The 22245-nt window shown below is 35.4% G+C and overlaps 1 protein-coding gene and 1 pseudogene across 1 annotated transcript; one reads left to right on the top strand and one right to left on the bottom strand.

Moving 5' to 3' along the window:
* Positions 1-20574, bottom strand: LOC123556525 (uncharacterized; annotated as a pseudogene).
* Positions 10229-13958, top strand: LOC123541883 (uncharacterized protein KIAA1958-like). Its single transcript, XM_053536365.1, has 2 exons — positions 10229-11208; positions 13766-13958. Exons 1-2 carry the CDS (start codon positions 10475-10477, stop codon positions 13938-13940), a joined length of 909 nt encoding a protein of 302 aa, XP_053392340.1. The 5' UTR covers positions 10229-10474; the 3' UTR covers positions 13941-13958.
* Positions 20575-22245: the final 1671 nt, after the last annotated feature.

Raw genomic sequence — 22245 nt, 5'->3', positions numbered from 1 at the left:
TGAGGGTGTGTGCCCAAGGCAAGGTTATGATCAGGTGTGGGTACAAAACTTCACGTTTATGCTAAATGTTCATGGAAAAGAATGAAAGAAGTTTAATGACATTCTACCAATGGATTAGGTTTGTTATGTACAAATCTGTAGATTTTCAAACAATTAAAGGGCAATAACTCTAAGGAAAATTGACCAATTGAAAAAAAAAATGACCAGCATCATCAAAGTATGTTGGTTCATATTTATTTCAAGTTTCATGAAATTCTACCAGCTCGTTACTGAGAAATGGCTGCAGATGTAGATTTTTCATTTAATCAAGGGCAATAACTCTAAGGGAAATTAATCAATCCGATAAAAAATTTGACGGGCATCATCGCAGTATGCTGGTGCATGTTTATGTCAAGTTTTATGAAATTCTACCTGATAGTTACTGAGAAATGGCTGTGGACGGACATTTTTGGGCATTTTTCATTAAATCAAGGGCAATAACTCTAAGGGAAATTGACCAATAAAAAAAAACTTGACTGGGATCATCACAGTATGTTGGTTCATGTTTATTTTAAGTTTAATGAAATTCTACCTGCTAGTTACTGAGAAATGGCTGCGGACGGACGACGGACACACGGACGCAGACTGATGGACGGACAACGCCATTTCAATACCCCCACCCGATTTCATCGGCGGGGGATAAAAATTATATGTTAAATAGGGACAAAACTCTGACAAAATTTAATCAGAGTTATGGGGAATTTTTTTTTCCTCTCGTAGACTTTGATAGTGAATAACTATTTTAAGTTTGAAGTCAATAGATTGGAAAGTAACAGAGATATTTGACTTTATCAAAACTTTAACCAACGGCGACAGTGACGCTGGGGCAAGTACAATAGCTAGCCTTTTCTTCGAAATATCGAGCTAATAGTGCATTGTTTGTTTGTTGCATAACGGCAAAGTGCACAAATTGTGGTGAAAATTCGAGGACTGAGATATAAAGTCAAAATACAACACTCCTATTTAGGGCCAGCCCTGGACTATAGACATATTAAGTTTACCTACTAGACCAGATAGTTCATGATAATATTCCCAGTACCAAGCCAAGTTTCTGTTCCTGTTACAAGTGAAACCAAGTTAAAACAAGAGGGCCATGATGGCCCTATATCGCTCACCTGTTATCATTGCACTTGAGGACAAGAAGGTCCTCAGAAAAAATATCTGAGTCCTAAGGACAGGAACAACAAAGGGAAGAAATTTAACCAAAAAGAAAAAAAAATTCTTACAAGGTACAGATATGTCAAAATACACCTAAAAATTGGAGGTACCATCCATGTTGTACCACAGAAAAGTGGTCTCGGTTTTTCCCTATGGCCAATAATAAAAAAGTTACTAAAAATAAGCTATTTATAGTAACGTAAAAGGGAAGTAATTAAAAAAAAAATGTAAGTGAACAAAAGAAGGATCTGCCAAATAAATCTGTTGACATAAATGAAATTTCAGATCAGTATCTTCATTAGTTACGGAGATATACCCATTTTAATTTGAAATAAAGGGAGGTAATTTGACATAAAATCAGTCCATAGTTATCTACCATGATTGGCTCAGTCCAACTAATGACAATAATGAAATTTCAAATAAGTCCTATAAGTACTTACTGATATAAATTCATTTTGATTACAATCAGGGGAGGTAATCAGATATAAAATAACTCTGGAACCTACGATTGGATCTGATTTGTCATGGAATCCAAGATTTATTGTTGCTGAAGATATTTTGGAAGTTTGTGTCAAATAAAACCATAAATGAAGTCTCTATATGGCTGCAAAGCCAAAATAGCCAATTTTGGACCTTTAAGGGGCCATAACTCTGGAACCCATGACGGAATCTGGCCAGTTCAAGAAAGGAACCAAGATCTTGTGGTGATACAAGTTGTGTGCAAGTTTGGTTAAAATCAAATCATAAATGAAGCTGCTATTGTGCAAACAAGGTCAAAATAGCTAATTTTGGCCCTTTCAGGGGCCATAACTCTGGAACCCATTAAAGGATCTGGCCGGTTCAAGAAAGGAACCGAGATCTTATGGTGACACAAGTTTTGTGCAAGTTTGATTAAGTTCAAATCATAAATGAAGCTGCTATTGTGCAGACAAGGTCAAAATAGCTAATTCTGGCCCTTTCAGGGGCCATAACTCTGGAACCCATAATGGGATCTGGCCAGTTCAAGAAAGGAACCAAGATCTTATGGTGATACAAGTTGTATGCCAGTTTGGTAAAAATCAAATCATAAATAAAGCTGCTATTGTGCAGACAAGGTCAAAATAGCTAATGTTGGCCCTTTCAGGGGCCATAACTCTGGAACCCATAATGGGATCTGGCCAGTTCAAGAAAGGAACCGAGATCTTATGGTGATACAAGTTGTGTGCAAGTTTGGTTAAAATAAAATCATAAATGAAACCACTATCGTGCAGACAAGAAATTGTTGACGCACGGACGGACGGACTGACGACGGACGAAGGGTGATCACAAAAGCTCACCTTGTCACTATGTGACAGGTGAGCTAAAAATAAGTCTGTTCCAGTAGTTTCTTAAATCCGCAGCATAATAATACAGTTAGTGTGAATAAGAAATCAAAACTGATTCCCATATATTACAAGTTCATATGACTATTCAAGTTATTTCAAATTTGATAGCCTTGTTAATTTAAATAGATATGTCTACATACTAGTTATATATGAAAACAATAGTTAGCAATGCAAGAAAGTATTGAGGCAATGTAAGATATAACATGTCTAAAACTAGTAAAGACCAAACAAGACAGTTTATTTTTCCTATCCATTACTTTAATGCAATTATCTTGAAAATATCAGAACATACAAATCTACTGATTTCACTTTCTAAAAAGGACACTATTTAAGTCACACTTTGTAGCACTGTAGACATAGTGATTTGAAAAAATTATCCTGTGTTGAAAACTGGAACAAACTTATTACACACCCTTTAGTCTGGTAATATTACTGTTTGCTACATCTGGACCAGACAATAATATGCATTTCCTCTTCATATAAACAGCCAAGGAAATGATTCAAGAAATTGTCCTGTCAATACTCAGACAAACGAACGTGCAGGTTAGGGCAAACCTAAGTTTCAACCGAAGAGTGCCAATAAAATGTTTCACAGCCATCTATAATAGGTAGTAGTATATTCATATGCAGTTTATATTACCATCACATTCAATCAAGAATGCCTCCAAGCAGTATACTGTATCCTTCTCCAACCTTTGGTTATTGGAACCCTATGGACTGAAGTTCACTTCATACAATAATCTGAATGTGTCAAACTTTAGATGAACAGCTTGGTGAACAAACAGACTAGAAAATGCTTCAGGTGCATGGAGGATCTTTATCCAGTCCATTAACAAATTGCCCGCCCGCTTAGCTCAGTAGGTAAGAGCGTTGGTCTACGGACCCCTGGGTCGCGAGTTCGATCCTCGGGCGGGGCGTATGTTCTCCGTGACTATTTGATAAACGACATTGTGTCTGAAATCATTAGTCCTCCACCTCTGATAATTCATGTGGGGAAGTTGGCAGTTACTTGCGGAGAACAGGTTTGTACTGGTACAGAATCCAGGAACACTGGTTAGGTTAACTGCCCGCCGTTACATGACTGAAATACTGTTGAAAAACGGCGTTAAACCCAAAACAAACAAACAAATTAACAAATTGGGTAATTTCAGCATGGAATCTGAAATGTTTGGTCAATCCATGAAAAATGATGTCAAATACAAGGAATCCAGAAATGACATGATAGCAACATCAACAAAAAACCCAATGGGAAAATACAGTTGACAGTACAAAAGTGATTACAATTCAGGCACTGTCAGTGTTGAACCTTAACACTAGGGGGGTTTAACCAATTTACTGGCGCTAAACCTCACTGTTGTCCCAAAACCAATATATGGACTAGGCACTGTAAACAAGGATTGTTTGTAAAACATGTTTGCTCCCCCTCCTCTCAAATGTGCAACCATGATTTATTAAGGGGCTATTGCCATTTCAAGCAATTTTCAAGAAATAAGGGGTCATGATCCTGGTGCAGTGTGGCTGGTTATAGAACATGACTCATTTATTATGCCTATATATAAAAATACCCGCTCTCTGAAGAATTCTAACAAATGGCAAAATGAAAAGGACACAGAGTATAATATTTCAAATTTACTCAATGATTCATGGCTGTAACTAAGAGCACCAAAATCGTCACACTTGAAGGTATAATAAAATTGGTCTACCAAGCAACTATCCACTTCCTATGTTTAACAAGAATTACCAATGAAGGTTCATTCAGTTCAGCAAACATATTATCGTTGCACAATACAAGCAGTTGTTGTTTAATTTCAAAAGGCATTGAACTGTGCTATATTTGTCGCTATTCAACAAATTCGAGCAAGATCTGACCATTAGAAATAAATCAAAATTGAAAAAAAATGCAAGTACTTTCACTGATGATGTAAAATACACACATATTACTTATTATTCAGTATATTAAGCAGAAAGTACATTATATGAGATCTTTGACCTCAAATTGTGACATGAACCACTTAGGTACATTTGGAATATCCCTGTACTAACCTTTTTGGTCTTAAGGTAGTTCTGCACGTTTGAAAAACCGGAAGTGATGGCGTAACGTTATTTATCCGTGAAACGTAGCATAAAGCCTGGATTCGGCGTACGGAAATGAAAAACCAATTTATTAATTAATTGAAACCTGTGAGTAAATTTATTACAATGGCACTGTTGCTATATTTCTAAAGTCAAAATATGATATTAAAACATGCGGCACGTTAAAAATTCAAAATAATGTGTTAAAATTAGCGTGAAATGTCCGGTTCACTTTAAGCATGGTCAAATATCACAAAAATAAGCACACGGACCTATACATTTTATTTCACCAAATTATAGTCCATATTTGTATTAACAACCGTGGGAAGTTTCATGAAAATCTACATTTTAGAAAAAAATTTATTCGCGAAAATGTTATGAAAGTTATGATTTTCCCATAGACTCCTATTATGAAATATTGCATGAGGTCCAAATTTTTCAAATCAGTCTAGCAAAAAATCAAGCACACGACCCTATCTTTTTTATTTGCTGAATTTTCTAGGTATATTCTGAAGTTTTGAAAAATTAGAGTTTAATCAAATTCTACATTGTAGAAAAAATTTCGATACAAACGTGCAGAACTACCTTAAGCCTGAACATCCAAAGATAGCATGCTTATATGAGGTTATATGGTCATGGATATGCATGTATCGGCCTAATAAGAAATTCAGGTGTGCATTTATCCCAACAATCAAGCGTTCGAAAAGGTGATCAGTTGTTTGTAATGTTAGCAAACATATACAGTTTTGCACAAATCTTGAAATATGATTTCCACTACATAACAACTGAATAAGATTATGTTTTAGACAATATAATAATTATCTTGATATATAACAGGGTTATTATAACAGTAGCTCGATCTGGAATGCTGTATTCGGCTCGAGTGGATTTTTGCCAGATCGGATCTCACGAGGCGCGCCGAGTGTGATCCGACCTTGCAAAATCTACGAGAGCTGAATACAAAAATCCCAGACCTAGCTACCATTACAATGACCCTTTTATTATATACCTATACCTTTTTGCTTGCGGTTTTGTTATTGAAAGAAATCTTCAATTTTTATCAATACTAAAACTGAACTAAGTGAAGTTTTTATGTTTGCTATTTATGGAACTGTGTCAGGTCATGCATATTAATGAAACTAGTCCGGCAGCATACAATACAGAAGGTCCAATACGGAGTTTAAAAGGTACAATACGGAATGTTTTCTGCCTGTTCATATTTAAATGTGAAATACAAGCTTATTTTTTTACAGAATTTATATAGGCATATAATAAGTATATATATATATAAAACTTCAAGACCTAAATTCAAATTATTTTAAAACCCTTTTGCAGTATATACTTTCTTTTGGTGAGTAGTGTTCATTTTGACATTTGTACACCAGTAAAATACATCAAAGTATACCTGTAGTAAAGTATGTTTTTCAGCAGGTATGTAGCTACTTTGTCTTTCTTCTCCAATTTTGTTTTTGTAGGAAGTAAGCCTTGATCAATAATCCAGTCAGCATGTTTGTCGATAACCGACTTAAATCCCTCATCGTCTGGGCTGTCCAGGATCTGGATAAAATGTGGAAACTGTACTATTGTTTACTTTGTTATGATAGAAATAGAACCACAAAGTCACTGTCAAGGAGTGAAAATCTCTCCATTCTTGTACAGGGATATAAATTAGCAGGGGCCCAGTAGCCTATGGCCCCTAGATTTTGGGCAGGAATCCTAAATTGTTGAGAAAATGCCCATATACCTAATGGTAAACATTTACTTTTGACAGTCTGGGCCCCTAAATAACAAGAGCTGTCCGTAAGACAGCCAAGCTCGACTATTCGAAATATTTTCCCAGAAGCAGGAAAATATTACCCAAAATGTTAAATATATAAAGAGTTTTAAGTTCAAAAGGGGACATAATTTGACCAAAATGCATATCAGAGTTATGGGACTTGATGCTATCAACTAGTTTTATAACCCCGAAGACACATGTAAAGTTTCAATTCAATATCTGCATTAGTTTTGGAGATAGTAACTTGCATGAAAAACTTTAACCAGGATTTTCTCAGTCCAAAAAGGGGCATAATTTGCCAAAAATATATGTCAGAGTTATGGAACTTGACCCAGTGAGGTTGGTAATTTATCTAGAAAAAGAAAAAATAAGTTTCAAGTCTATATGCATTTTAGTAATAGCTGTATGTACTTGCACGCAAAACTTTAACCAGAATTTTCTAAGTCCAAAAGGGGGCATAATTTGGCCAAAATGAAGGTCAGAGTTATGGGACTTGGTGCTATCAACTAGTTTTATAACCCCAACCTAGAAAAAGAAAAAATAAGTTTCAAAGCTATATGCCTTAAAATGATAGCTGTATGTACTTGCATGCAAAAACTTAACCAATGTGTGACGCCGACGGCGACTCCAGGGTGAGTAGAATAGCTAGATTATTCTTTGAATAGTCAAGCTAAAAATAGCTAGTTTATATTCCTGTTGTATTGAACAGTCATAATATTATGGTACAGGGTCTAGCCAATCAATGTTGGAACATAGATTTTGTCTCAAAAGAATTGACAGTACAGGGTTTCAGCAAGCAATGTTGAACATGTTAGGTATGTCTTGAAGAATTGGCCACAAAATGTCATGGTGACGTTGCATTACTCATATAACAAGAGCCATGTCAGACATGGCTAATCCCCCCACCGGGCATATCATAATTGAAGGATGTGGTCCGCATCAGGGGTTTTAAGATGTGGAAGAAAGAATAAGTCAGTAGTGAGGTGGTTTACTGCTAAATTTTATTAATTTTCATGAAGAGTATAACTATGATGTTTTTCTATATGGCTACTGTAAAAAGAAGGAATGGAAAGCTAACAGGGAACAAGAGTGCCAGAATGTCACAATATATGCCCGTCAAAGCAAATTTCTTTACTCTAGCAGCTGTATTTGCAAATGGAATGTTAATTTTGTGGTTGTTTAGTAATCATTGTAAGTCTTTTGTTTTTTAAAGTCCACAAAAAAACTCCTTACTAGGTAGAGATACCTTATATATAATAAAATTAATAAAATACACCTAAAACTGGAGAGTAACATCTATGCTGTACCACAGAAAAGTGGTCTTGTTTTTTCCCTAGGGTCAATTATAAAAATGTTACAATATAAGTTATTTATAGTAACAACTAAGGGAAGTTAATCTTTAAAAAAAAAAAAAAAAAAAAAAAAGAAAAAAAAAAAATTGCAAGTCCACACAAAAATCTTTATCAGGAAGAGACTGGTCAAAATACACCTTAAAATTGGATTTAGCATGTTTGTTGTACTACAGAAAAGTGGTCTCGATTTTTCCCTACGACTAGTAATGAAAAAGTTACAATAAAAGCTATTTAAAGTAACAACAAAGGGAAGTAATTCTAAAGAAGGGAACTGCGCATGACACTTCGTCTCATGATGGTGTATAATTGTGCCAAGTTACATCAAAATCCCTCCATGCATGAAGAAGAAATGCTTCTGACAAAGTCATTCTTGTATCTGACCTTTGGCCTCTAAGTGTGACCTTGACCTTAGACCTAGGGACCTAGTTCTTGCGCATGACACTCCGCATCGTGGTGGTAAACATTTGTGCCAAGATATATCAAAATCCCTCCATGCATGAAGAAGATATGCTCCGGACAAATTTCTTTAAGAAAATATGATAAAGGGGAATAACTCAAAAAATAGGCAAGGTAGAGTTATTGTTTTTGCACACTGCACTTCCTCCCAATGTGTTCTATCAGTGTATGAAGTTTGAAGAAAATCCCTCCAGTACTTTTGGGGTTATGCTCCGGACAAAATGTTTTAAGAAAATATGATAAAGGGGAATAACTCAAAAAATAGGCAAGGTAGAGTTATTGTTCTTGCACACTGCACTTCCTCCCAATGTGTTCTATCAGTGTATGAAGTTTGAAGAAAATCCCTCCAGTACTTTTGGAGTTATGCTCCGGACAAATTTTTTTAAGAAAATAAGATAAAGGGGAATAACTCAAAAAATAGGCAAGGTAGAGTTATTGTTCTTGCACATTGCACTTCCTCCCAATGTGTTCTATCAGTGTATGAAGTTTGAAGAAAATCCCTCAAGTACTTTTGGAGTTATGCTCCGGACAAATATCGTTGCGGACGCACGGACGGACAGACGGACGCACGGACGGAGAGCATTTCTAATATCCCCTTCACCTTTGGTGGGGGGATAAATAAAGGAATACATTTCCTTTTTACATACTATGTCACTTGAAAAGTTAGTTCAGACTTGTACATGTATGCAAGCTTGACTTATTTGTTCCTAGCAGCCACGAAATGCCTGTATATGTTAATAACAATTTCAGCCACTATCATGGAGTTGTCATGCTAAAATCACTGTGATTTTGGGTGAACATAATTGGTCTTCTCACAACTTTTTGACAAATCCTCTGAGCTATACTATATAGGCACTAAACCTTAAAGTCTGACAAATTACAAACCTCCTTAATGTGAGAAATTTCCTCGGTCTGGGAAGCGTAAGAATGTCTACATGGAGTTTTATGCCCTGGTCAGTCATGAAGGAGTACAGCATGGTAGGCCTGGTCCACCATTAAGGACATTGTATGCTGTCAATTTACCATACATTTCAAATGTCATGTGCTCAAGTTTTTCACCATCATGGACGAAGATCATGTATCCCTCAGGACCACACAAGGAAGCCTCTGCAACAGCTTTGCTCAGCAACCTAAAGCAATACAAGTACAAAGAAACTCATTTATCTCACTGTCCTTTGTACAATTATTTCCAAGATGACACCATATGGAAATGCATGAAGCACTTTGCACATGACAAAATATTCTAATCTATAAGGAAGTTAGAGTCTGGACAAAGTCCATTGTACCAATTTTAGACCTTAAATCTCTAAGCGTGACCTTGACATTTTAGCTATTGATCTGTGTCTTGAGTGCAACATGTCTCATCCCGGTGAACAATTGTGTTAGGTTATTTTGAAATCCTTCTTTGCACAAAGGAGTTACAGTCTGGACCACCTCGGACATACACACGGACATTCTTATTAACTGGCACTAATGTGGCTACTCTTTTGTTCTCCCTATTGTTCATTTTAGCCACCTAAATCCAAAAAGCCACATAAACCCAAAACATGTTGAATGACATCAAAGATAATCTACTGTTACTTATTGTTCTCAAAGCCACCTAAGTACAGATTTTTTCGGGGCAGACAGACAGACGGGAGCAAATACATGTACAAGGAACTGCTGTTGTGACAACTATTTAGAGCTCATCACAAGCGGGTTCATCAACAAGCAAAGGTGCTTAAGCAGAAATGAGCAAAACAGAATTCTAAGACTTCTATGTACTGTCATTTCTTTTTTCAAAAGAGCAAAAAATATTAATGCATGTGAGAAATGGGCATTCAATCAATACTGGAAGTTACAAGTTTTGACACTGATTAAATGCAAAGGACCTAAGGATCTTGCATGAGGTCAAAGTCAAGGTCACAAACCAAATCATTGTAAAGGACAGCCTACACTGAGTGTATGTCTGAAGTTTCAAGATATTCTGTCAATGTTTTAAAGTGTTACTGTAATATGAAAATATTATTTCATGCTTTTCAGTGGTTTACTGAAATATAATGGTAGATTATATCCTGGTAAACCCACAGTGAAATTTATCAAAATATAATTTTCACTGTGCCGGACTACTTTCTTCCCCCAATTGGACACCTCTCTATGTACATGTATATACATGAGGTGACAGGTTGGTTGTAGTAGCTTCCCTTTGTTTACATGTTTGTAACAACAACAACAACACCTGTCAAATCTGACGTCTGCTTTAGTATACAATCAAGATGTCTGTAGAAGAACTGGATCCAGAGGTCTTGAATGACATTTTCACAAATTTCTTTGACCAGGAGGAATATGGAGACTTTCAGGTTGCAGACAGGAACTTTAGACAAGTAGATGCTGACCAGTTTCTTAAAGAAAATGAAAATAAAAATACCCAAAAGAAGACAGAGAGTGACATGAAGTTATTCTTCTCTTTTCTGATGTCAAAAAATGAAATGAGAAAACCAGAATACATTCCCCCATATCAGCTTAATTCATTACTGTGTGAATTTATCTTGGGTGTTACCAAGAAAGATGGCAGGGAATATGAGCCTACAACTTTGCGGGGCTTTATAAGCTCTGTTGACAGATATCTAAAAGCAAGTGACAGCAATGTTGCCATATTCAAGGACAGAGAATTTTCCAAAACACGAGCTGTCCTTTCAAGAAAACAGCAACAGCTGAAAGGCCAGGGACTTGGCAATAAGCCGAGAGCTGCAGAAACCATGACAGAGTCTATCATTGACCAGATGCATGAAGCCAGGACACTAGGTGACTACACTCCAAGGTCTTTGTTACACTCCATGTGGTTTGTATGCACAAACCATTTTGGAATGCGGACAGGCAAAGAATGCCGTGATCTCTGCTGGGGAGATATTCATCTTAGAATGGACGAAACTTCTGGTGAGGAGTATCTTATATATGACCAAGAGAGACAAACCAAAACCAGATCTGGTTCAAATCCTCGGGACATTAGGTACGTTTCAATTGCATTTTTATTTAATGGCTTTATTACACTCCCGCAACGTCGAACATGTGATAAATAGCGGATATTACATGAGTGTCTTTTCATATTGAATTTATTAAATAGAGGATAATTGTTGGTTTCGGTGTAATATCACGATATAATTTCACCGAGTGGGCACCAAAAGTGATATTTTCACGAGTGGCGCAGCCACGAGTGAAAATAACAACTTTTGGTGTTCACGAGTGAAATTACCGTGATATTACATCGATACCAACAATTTTTCTGTTTATTTTATGTCTAAAACTCTACTTTTGCTGTGTTTATTTCAATAAAATGTCGAAATTTGCGGGAAATTTTATCAGGAAGCATCGCAAAGATGACGTCATTTTAACGACGTCATCGTCATATTGTTTCCGGCTTTCAGTACGCTCGGTAAACTTTTTGACGTTAATCCGGGTATCAGATTTGATAATTTTCACTGAGTGGCCAGTGAGTTTATCAGGATTTAATTCACCGTTATATTTCGATAAACCACCGAAAAACATAAAATAAACTCGTTGAATAAAATGATAAAATGCGAGGCTCTGCCGAGCATTTTATCAATTTTATTCAACGAGTTTAATAAATTAAATGTCGAAAGACACAAATGTAATATTCTTTTCATCACATGTTAGCTATTCATGTCGAAACATCAAAAATTCAACTTTCTTTTACTATACAAATAAGTCAATTTGTCCAGCGTCTCCTATACTGTAAACGACGTCGACGTCAAAGCGTTATTACATAGAGGATAATTGTTGGTTTCGGTGTAATATCACGTTATAATTTCACCGAGTGGGCACCAAAAGTGATATTTTCACGAGTGGCGCAGCCACGAGTGAAAATAACAACTTTTGGTGTTCACGAGTGAAATTACCGTGATATTACATCGATACCAACAATTTTTCTGTTTATTTTATGTCTAAAACTCTACTTTTGTTGTGTTTATTTCAATAAAATGTCGAAATTTGCGGGAAATTTTATCAGGAAGCATCGCAAAGATGACGTCATTTTAACGACGTCATCGTCATATTGTTTCCGGCTTTCAGTACGCTCGGTAAACTTTTTGACATTAATCCGGGTATCAGATTTGATAATTTTCACTGAGTGGCCAGTGAGTTTATCAGGATATAATTCACCGTTATATTTCGATAAACCACCGAAAAACATAAAATAAACTAGTGTATTATCATTTTTATTTAATGGCTTTATTACACTCCCGCAAAGTCGAACATGTGATAAAGTAATTTAATTCATATACAGTAGATCTACCATAATTTTTGTGTTGTTTTTTTTCAGTGTCACTGAATGAGCTCTAAAATTAGTAATTTCAAAATTTGTGTCACAAATTGAAATATCTCATTCTTCCACTGATATTTCTTTTCGGTTTATTTCATGCACAAAATGCTTTAAATATTTTGTATTTTTGATACCATCTTAAAATATCTTTAAAATTGCACAAGCTTTCCTTGTGAAAATGTGAAATCTGTGAAATAAAAAAAAAAATATATGTGAAATCTGATATTACAGGAGTGTCTTTTCATATTGAATTTATTAAACAAGTTGAATAAAATAATAAAATGCGAGGCTCTGCAGAGCATTTTATCAATTTTACTCATCGAGTTTAAAGGCACTGACCTCCAGATTTGGATAAAAAATATTTTTTCTTTCAAATTGAACTTTGGTCATATTACGAACATTAGAATATGAGTTTTTGTTTCTAAAATAATTTAAAAATCCTATTCAAGAAAAAAAGATGACCGTCTCGGCAATCGAACCCCGGACAACCACGGCAATAAAGACATTTTCCCGTCTTCGTAACCAATAAAGCTATTGAGGAATTAGTGAGTTATGATTTCAAAATACAGATTTTTATAATTGAGACAGTTTACCTGGAGTAATGCGTTACAAACGCATTTCGATTTTCATCGTAAAAAGTAGAAAAAACAGCAAATTCTAATGTGTTTCCGTAACATGATATAGTTTGTCAGTAATTAAGTTTTAACCCTTCTTAAGAAATATAGCATTTATTTCCAGATATCTAAAAAATCTTTTAGTAGACTAGTAGAATGATCTGGAGGCCAGTCCCTTTAATAAACTCAATGTGGAAAGTCACAAATGTCATATTCTTTTTCCCCACATGATAACCTTCCCTGGCGAAACATCAAAAATTCTACTTTCTTTTACTAGATTATATGAATAAGTCAATTTGACTAACGTCTCCTATACTATAAACAACGTCCACGCGTTTACTGAAATATAATGGTAGATTATTTGTAATGATAACGATAAACAACAAAACAGCTATCCAAACTGGGATTCGAACCCAGGCCTACTGCTACTTAGTAACAGCCGTCCTTCCGCTAGACTATTTGGATGCACAACTGTTGTATGTTGCTACAATCACCATTACGATTTAGAGTTTTAGACTTGCATTTTTTCTGTAAAATGTCTGTCAAAAGGTTAGAGACTGTAATAAAGATAAATGTTTTAATGATGTATAACAGTGTAAATTTCATTACTTCAGAGGTACAAAACCCAAAGCCTATGCCACTGCTGACGCCCAGAGAGATCCTGTACATCTGTACAAGCTGTACAGCCAGAAACGACCGGACGAAATGTGCAAACCTGACAGCCCATTCTTCCTTACACCAAATGATAAACCACAGAGATGCTGGTTCAAAAAACCCCACTTGGAATAAATAAACTTTACAACATTATGAGAGACATGAAGGCTGAAGCAGGAATTGAAAATCCAGAATAACGCCTTACAGGTGTGCATATTATACATCTATATTCTTATTTTATGCTTTTCCATGGTTTATCTAGATATAATAAATGAACAGCTGAAAATATCCTGATATAGCAACGTTTTATAAGCCTGATTTTATAGCCGATATTGTTCTGAGTTCCAAACTGAAAATTTTTCCCCCATTTTTCTGCAAACATTTTCAATTCAGAGCTTTAAAACGACAGTTTTACTGGAATGTCAAGTACGTAAATTATAAGCCGTCATATGGATACTAAAACTTTTTCCGACAATCAAAAAATTCAAATCTGACATCTATTGATCTTTTCTTTCCTTTTCAAATTCATTTCTGAAAAAAAGAAACACCCCAAAACTGTAAAATATCTACTTTTGAAATACCCTTTCCAAAGTCATACCTGCATAAATTCAGTATATTTAAAGTAGTTTGATAACAAGAATCTTCAAGTACTTATCAGACTGTAAGCCCAGGCCTCCAGATAATTTTTCATGCAATTAGTGTTTCAATTCTTTGTTTTTTCACAACCAAATTCAATCAGTATTAGTTTTGCATCGCAAACATTTAATCTTTCTTAGTTAGTTTTTTTTTTTTTTTTTTGCTGGAGGAGTGCATCTATCATTTTTTGTCCGTTTTCAATGACTTTAGTAATTTTTCTGTTACGTTTTAGTATTTCGCTATTCATCATGGGCTATTTCCAACCAGAATCAATGACATTTGTTATGATGTCCGGTACAATTCCACCTGCGATTTCTTCATTAAGATTTTTTCCGTTCTTGTCATAAAATTAACCATAGAAGGACATGCACTGTCAGTTTGATGCTTTGCTCATCCTCGCTTTCTTACTGCCGACGTCATATTCGCAATTTCTTAGAAGGTGATATCATTCTAGCAAGCTAATAAATGGCACGATTAAGATTTTATCGCTGACTTGAATTAGCCGTGAAATTAAGAAAATTTTAGTAATAAGTTCCCAAACATGGTTTATCGTAGAATAACCCGTGTTTTCTGTGTTCTTATGCGTACATGTAAGAATGTATCAAGAAGGCCGTATTATTTTAAATACTGTTTCGCATAAGAACGAAAAACTCGTGTTATTCTACGATAAATCACACTTGGGAACTTGTTATTTCGATTCTAACACTACATACTAGTATCAACAGTGTAAGAAAAAAACTACTTTTTACAACCGTGCTATGCACCTGGATCGGTAACGTCACTGCACGCGAGTGGTTTATTTAAGAAATAATATATCTCATCGGTGATTTGTCGCTGAATAAATCACTGTTTGGAGTTCAGATGCGAAGGAATTATATCACGAGGGCGGAGCCCGAGTTGTATAATACTACGCAGCTGAACGACAAACACTGATTTATTCAAGAGCAAATCACTAAATGAGATGTATTATTTTGATTCTAACACGTTACCAAGGACGGGACACCTGCACTTTACCAGTACGCACATTAAATAAACACTCCCCATTTATTCTTATGGGGGCTACTGCCCCCACACCCCCGTTTTTCTGTTTTCTTTAATGAATAGATTATTGTTACAATTTATTTAAATGATTGTAACGAGCACATCCTACCTTTTACAATCCTAGCAAAAAGTGCGTACCAGTAAAGCGCATTCTAGCCCCAAGGACTTTAAAGTACATCTTTGCCGGCATTCATTAATTATTTGCCCGTTTTCAATCGGTTTCTTTCTAGCGCGCTGCTACGCCGTTTGACGCAATAATTGTGACGTCAGAACAGTGAATTGTTGTTTGATAATTCACTGATTCCAGCCTTCTTTGTTTAATAGTAAAATGAATCGGATCGTGTTAGAATGCAGAATGAGAATAACCCGAGAGCCCTCCCATGTCAGCCAACTTAGAAAAACGAACTTATGCCTGCATACTTATTCTAAAGAAAATGCACTTGTACAAAATAATTTATGCCTTCAAATAATTTCATAGGTCAATGATATGAAAATTCCATTCATTTTTTTTTTCAGCTCCAGAAAACATCTGGTTCAAACTCTAAACGATGCTGGGGTCCCTGCCAACCAAATCATGCAAATTTCTGGTCACAAGAATGTGAATTCTATAAACAACTATCGTCGCACCACGTAATTTTACGCACACCTATTTCGACGCCATTTTTGTTATGGCCTCGTTCTCGATTAACTTGGGGTTTCCGATGACGTAATTACTCGGTGTAATGACAGAAAACATCATGGTTACATTTACCTATAAAAAAGTTGGAAAGTTCAGGATTTGAAGATATTTATCAACTTACATTTACCCTATACATGATTTTTAATGTTTCTACTAATGCAGATTTTCACCCATTTTAGAAATGTCCCTGTGGAAGCTTAGATTAAAAAAGTTACTGGAAATTTTGTTGTACGTCTGCAGCCGACTTTGGTGCTATCAAGGTCACATCACTGCCATGTGACATATGTAGTCGCACTATTTTATGCACTGTTTTGGAAGGTGTACGCATTATATATTAGTGCGATCATTACTACACACTTCATTTTTTTCTCTTGTCAAGTAGGCTGCGAACACTGGGTTCATCTAAAGTTTTGTAAAAAAAACAAAATGTGTCAAATTCCTCTGTAAACACTGCAGTCCAGAAAAAATGAAAGAAAAAACATCAGACAGTGTGTATTAAAAAAGCAGAGTGATTATTTATGTTTTAGCCCCTTATCTGCATGAATGTTAAAATGTTTTCAGATTTATTTATATCATTTGACCTTAATATTGATTATCTACTTGCATCTGCTTTTGTGTCAAGTTTTATTGCAGCATCCATGACAGTTATGGTGTAGCACATTACTTACAGTGGTTGCACAAATATTTAAGCCAATCAAAAGCTTCGTAACAAGTATCATGTAAGATGCGTCGAAATAGGTGTGTTAGAAAAAAGTATGGCCGACCACACTAGTTGTTGTTTACCTTTTAATTTCTGACAGTCAGTTGTTTAGAATAAGATGTTATTGGTATGATTCAATGCATAAAAGGTTAGTGCATAAGCAACATCTAATAGACTCACGTATGATACTGAATGAAAAAGCGCGGCCATGTTGCTTGTTATGTGCGTCGAAACTGGTGAGTCTGGGATACAGTAAAATCAACAACGACCAGTCGAGAAATATTTCTAAAATACTGTCGAATCAGAGAAATGAAACCAACCTTCAAACTCAAGGAAGTGGTGCTGCCAGTGCTCCGGAGCCATGGACTGGGCCTTTCGGATCCAATCGCTCTCGCAGTCTTTTTGCAAGCAGCACTTTCCACGGACCTGTGACTTTCAATTTCCACAGTACATCTGTATCGGAAACACTGTCACAAATGTCCACAGTTAACGTAGGCCGAAGTAATGCAACTGCTGAAGAGTCCGTTTCCAACATGCTCGATTCGCCAGTTGCCACTGCCAGACCATTCAAACGAATAAGAATGATTCCAGAAAGTGACAGTGACTAACTGTAACACTCACGACACGAGAGTTGGCTAGACTTTAGAATCTGTCCGTAGCTATTCTCGTTATTTGGGCATTCTTTTATTTATCGATATGGTAGCATGGATATATTTTCCTCGCCAGGTTTAGAAAATGCGGGGGGTGTGGGGGGCAGCAGCCCCCCAATTATGAAATATACAAACTAAAAAAGCCTTACCTTTATTTAAACCATACAGGTACTGGATATTGCAAATTATGCAGATTTTACCTACGGACAGATTCTAAAAGTGCTCCCGAGAGTTTACATATAAGTCCATTTAAAATCCCACTGTTACACTGTTCGTATTGTTTCTCCAGTTATTTGTTCTAACTGTTTACCGATTGACTGAAGTAAAACAAAATGGCGGACTCGAATTTTGACAAGCGCAAGTGCGCGTATCTGCGCGTATGAATTTCACACATTGTTTGTTTAAATATATCTGAAGTTACATGAATAAAATTTTTGAAGTACCAAATATATTATTTATATCCCTTACAAATAAATTAATCTCCTTTCTTCTGTTAGACAAAACACAACCTGGACCAAATTTGTAGAACTATTTGGGACGCATAACACAGCGCTGACAGTCGTAAACAGTGGGGCTCCCTGCGGGGGAATTTTTAAAAAGTAAAACGATTTTATAAAAGAAACCACTGAATAAGCATGAAATAAACAGAAAATTTGTTTGTTTCGGTGAAAGATCGAAATTTATTTCATCTCGTGAACATCACATGTTAATATTTTCACTCGTGGCTTCGCCACTCGTGAAAATATTCATGTGATGTTCACTCGATGAAATAAATTTTCGATCTTACACCGAAACAAACAAATATCCTCTATATAACCAAGTGCAAAGGGAGATAATTTGCTAAAAAATGCCAGGAAAAGTTATGGTTACCTCATTTCCGAACATTTTTGATGAAACTGATGAAGTTTGAAGGAGCAGAAGGTGCAGCAACATGCAATAAAGTGTTGCACCTGTATTATGTAACACAATGTTTTTAACCATGTCAATACTTGTTCTTCTATGAAAATTCATGTCTTCACTACAGGTTTATTGAATTTTTGTAATATACGAGGCTATAAATGTATTATGACATTTAATGCTAACAAAATTATGTAATGTTATGTTATCTATTACGTAACATAACTGTTATACAAAATGTTGAATCTATATTCCAATCCCAGATGCACAGGTTCAGACCTTGTTTAGTGTGCACACAATGTTAGAAAGGAATCCTTTGAAAACTGTAAGGGGAATTGCGGCAACACAAAGTAAAGTATACATAGTTAATGGACAGATAACACATGAACAATATATAGAGGATAATTGTTGGTTTCGGTGTAATATCACGTTATAATTTCACCGAGTGGGCACCAAAAGTGATATTTTCACGAGTGGCGCAGCCACGAGTGAAAATAACAACTTTTGGTGTTCACGAGTGAAATTACCGTGATATTACATCGGTACCAACAATTTTTCTGTTTATTTTATGTCTAATACTCTACTTTTGTTGTGTTTATTTCAATAAAATGTCGAAATTTGCGGGAAATGTTATCAGGAAGCATCGCAAAGATGACGTCATTTTAACGACGTCATCGTCATATTGTTTCCGGCTTTCAGTACGCTCGGTAAACATTTTGACGTTAATCCGGGTATCAGATTTGATAATTTTCACTGAGTGGCCAGTGAGTTTATCAGGATATAATTCACCGTTATATTTCAATAAACCACCGAAAAACATAAAATAAACGTCTATCAACGGCCGTATAAAAGCCATGAAAAGAATTACATTGAAAGAGTATCAAGCATACTTTTTTAAGTATATACATTGTAAAACTGCACTGAGAGTTACCTGAGCTATGTCTGACATTCAAATACAGTAAATATGAATGTTTCAAAGGAATATATTGAGTAAAACGAATAAACTCAAAAAGGTTTCTGTTATCAATTTGTTATTATTTGAAGTAAGAAAGCTCTGAAGGGTTATGAAGCAGCTGTGCAGTCACCAAATAAGCAATTTGAACATATAAATTGCAATGTACCAGAGATATTCTCTCTTTGGAACTCCTTAGTCATCTCCATCTTCACCAGGGAATACTATTCGCAGCGGCTGTGACCAGTTGAAAGTAGATTTACCAACAACTCTTAACGTCGTATGTAACAGCCTCTCCCGTTGAACAATTATTGTTTGTGGCTCTGAGAGCTGTAGTGCTTTGTCAACCCATTTCTTCAACAGTGAGCTGTCTTTCTCTTCTTTATTGCTGTAAATGAATGACATCATTCAGAAAATAATGTCACAACTGATTTCAAATAACAAGAGATCCAACAGGCAGAGGCGCAACACTAGTTCTCATGACCTAAATATGAACGCACCAGAGCAATTGGTACAATCTTTGGAGGCGACCACCTAAGGATCAGACTGATATGGTTTGAAGAAATTGTTCATGCGTTGACACGCACACAACAGACACATGGCAATCAACATATTGCTATCTTTAGCACAATGTGATCAGATGAGCTAAGAATATGGCAACCTAAGGATAAGACAGTCACGCTTTCTGACCTGAGCAGAGTTGTTATTCCCTTATCAGCTGGTAAAAAGTTATGTATTACAATAAAATGTGACTAATTACTTCTAACTTCATTTAGTTTGCATCAAATTGTTTCTTACCTATTACAAATACTTAACAAACTTTCTTCAATGGCCAACTAGATGTCATCTTGTCAGAAATACTCTTCCGCTGACATAGCATCATTTGTCTGGTTGCAAGACTGATCTTCTACCATGTCGGCATCAGGTTCTATAGAGTGGTTGTTAATACTACCCGACATATCAGCTGTTTCACTGTATATTACTGTGGCTGAAGGAGACACTCTACGCTGGAAGGTAAATATATTTCATTTTGATTGTACTCAAGTGAGATGTCAATTAAAATAAATCATGACTATTGGCAAGCCGTATCAGACCCCCAATATCAGAACCAAGCGGTTTGACTTCTACTGAATCATTTGTCAAGGTAGACCAATGTTTAAAGATGTAAGATGCAGCTGTGTATTCAGGTGATAGTTCAATCAACAATTAGAAATTTAAAATTAATTACTGATTTGATTCTTACTGTAGTGCTGTATTAAGAACAGAACAGAACAGAACAGAACAGACTTTTATTAAGACTTATACATAAGTACATCGTCTAAACACATCTTTAAACAATTTTAACATGTCACGTGTATATACATGGTAATAGTGTAACATACAAATGAAACATTTAGTAATATGATAGAGGAAATATGGATTGAACATGTACATACTTATGGTAATAATATGAAGCTAGAAGTATATGATATGGTAACAGAGGATGAACATATTAAGCAGAATTATTTAAAATAGCATTACGAATACATAATGCTTCCTTGACATAATTACACAGCTTTATCAATTCAAACTTATTATCAGAGTTTAAAAGTTGATGGTATTTGAACACAGATGGGTGAATATAGTAATAACGCTTAATGTATTTTTGTCTAATAAGAGTATAACATGGGCATATACAAACAAAATGATACTCATCTTCAATATCAAGTTGGTTACAAAATATACAATAACGTTCATTACGTGGGGTATTGTTTCTTGCATATCTGCCCGTTTGGATCCTTAAAGGATGGGCAGACATACGCAGCTTACAAAAATATATACGATTCTTCTTTGGTAACATGTTCAAATAGTTTTCGTACTGAAATTCGTTTTTAAATATTTTATACATATCAAGAACAGTACTATTGCTTAAGGATGCAAACCATTCCTGTTTAAATGTATCTATAACTCTACATTTAAATACTTGCACAAATACATTAATGTTTACATTTTGTGCATCGTTAAAGATATCTGCAAATCCATAATCAGTTAAAAGTTTTCTAACATTAGTAACCCAATTACAATATCCTTTATTACTATCTTCAAGTGCTTGCATATACGCAACTTTTAACAATATATTATTTGTTCTTGATAATTTTAACCAGTACTTTATTATCCGTACATATCTATTAATATATAAAGGATATCTACCGAGTTCCCCATATACAAAAGCTGAGCACGTGTTAATTTTAACTTGTAATAACCGTTTGCAAAATTTCAGATGTATTCGTTCTATTTCTTTTGATTTTGTATAGCCCCATACTTCACATGAGTAACATAATATAGAACCTACAAAGGCATCAAATAATTGGCACATAATGTGTGGTTTTAGATCGTAATCTTTACACTTATTTAACAATGTATTTAAAGCTTTAAGTGCTCTACCGACTAAATATTCTTGGTTTAGTGCATAATTACCAGTGTAATTAAACACTGTGCCCAAATAATTAAAATCATCTACAACCTCGATATGCTGTCCATCATAGGTCCACTTTTCATTAGGCAACAAACGCCCTCGCTTACGAAAAACCATGATTTTAGTTTTTTCTGTATTAACTTTAAGTCCCCAAGTATTGCAGTAAGAATAAAGCAGGTCCAAATAATTTTGTACTTCTGCAGGTGACTTTCCTATGATGGCCATATCATCGGCAAATAACATCATTATAAAAATTATATCATCTATATTTAAACCCGAATTTAAGCTATCTTGTAAATACAGTTCTAGGTCTTCGACAAATAGAGAAAACAATATCGGGGACATTACCTCCCCTTGACGTAGGCCAATAGCATATCGGAAATAATCAGAGTATGATGAACATTGTTTCACACATGATTTGACATTTTGG

This window comes from Mercenaria mercenaria, unplaced genomic scaffold, assembly GCF_021730395.1.
Source record: "Mercenaria mercenaria strain notata unplaced genomic scaffold, MADL_Memer_1 contig_943, whole genome shotgun sequence".
NCBI lineage: Eukaryota > Metazoa > Mollusca > Bivalvia > Venerida > Veneridae > Mercenaria > Mercenaria mercenaria.
This window is presented reverse-complemented; position numbering and strand designations above follow the sequence as displayed.

Bases quoted from the DNA above. Each gene is read 5' to 3' on its own strand.
- LOC123541883 (XM_053536365.1), top strand. From the start codon at position 10,475: ATGTCTGTAGAAGAACTGGATCCAGAGGTCTTGAATGACATTTTCACA. The intron at 11,209-13,765 runs GTACGTTTCAAT...TCATTACTTCAG, and splicing joins TCAAATCCTCGGGACATTAG to AGGTACAAAACCCAAAGCCT.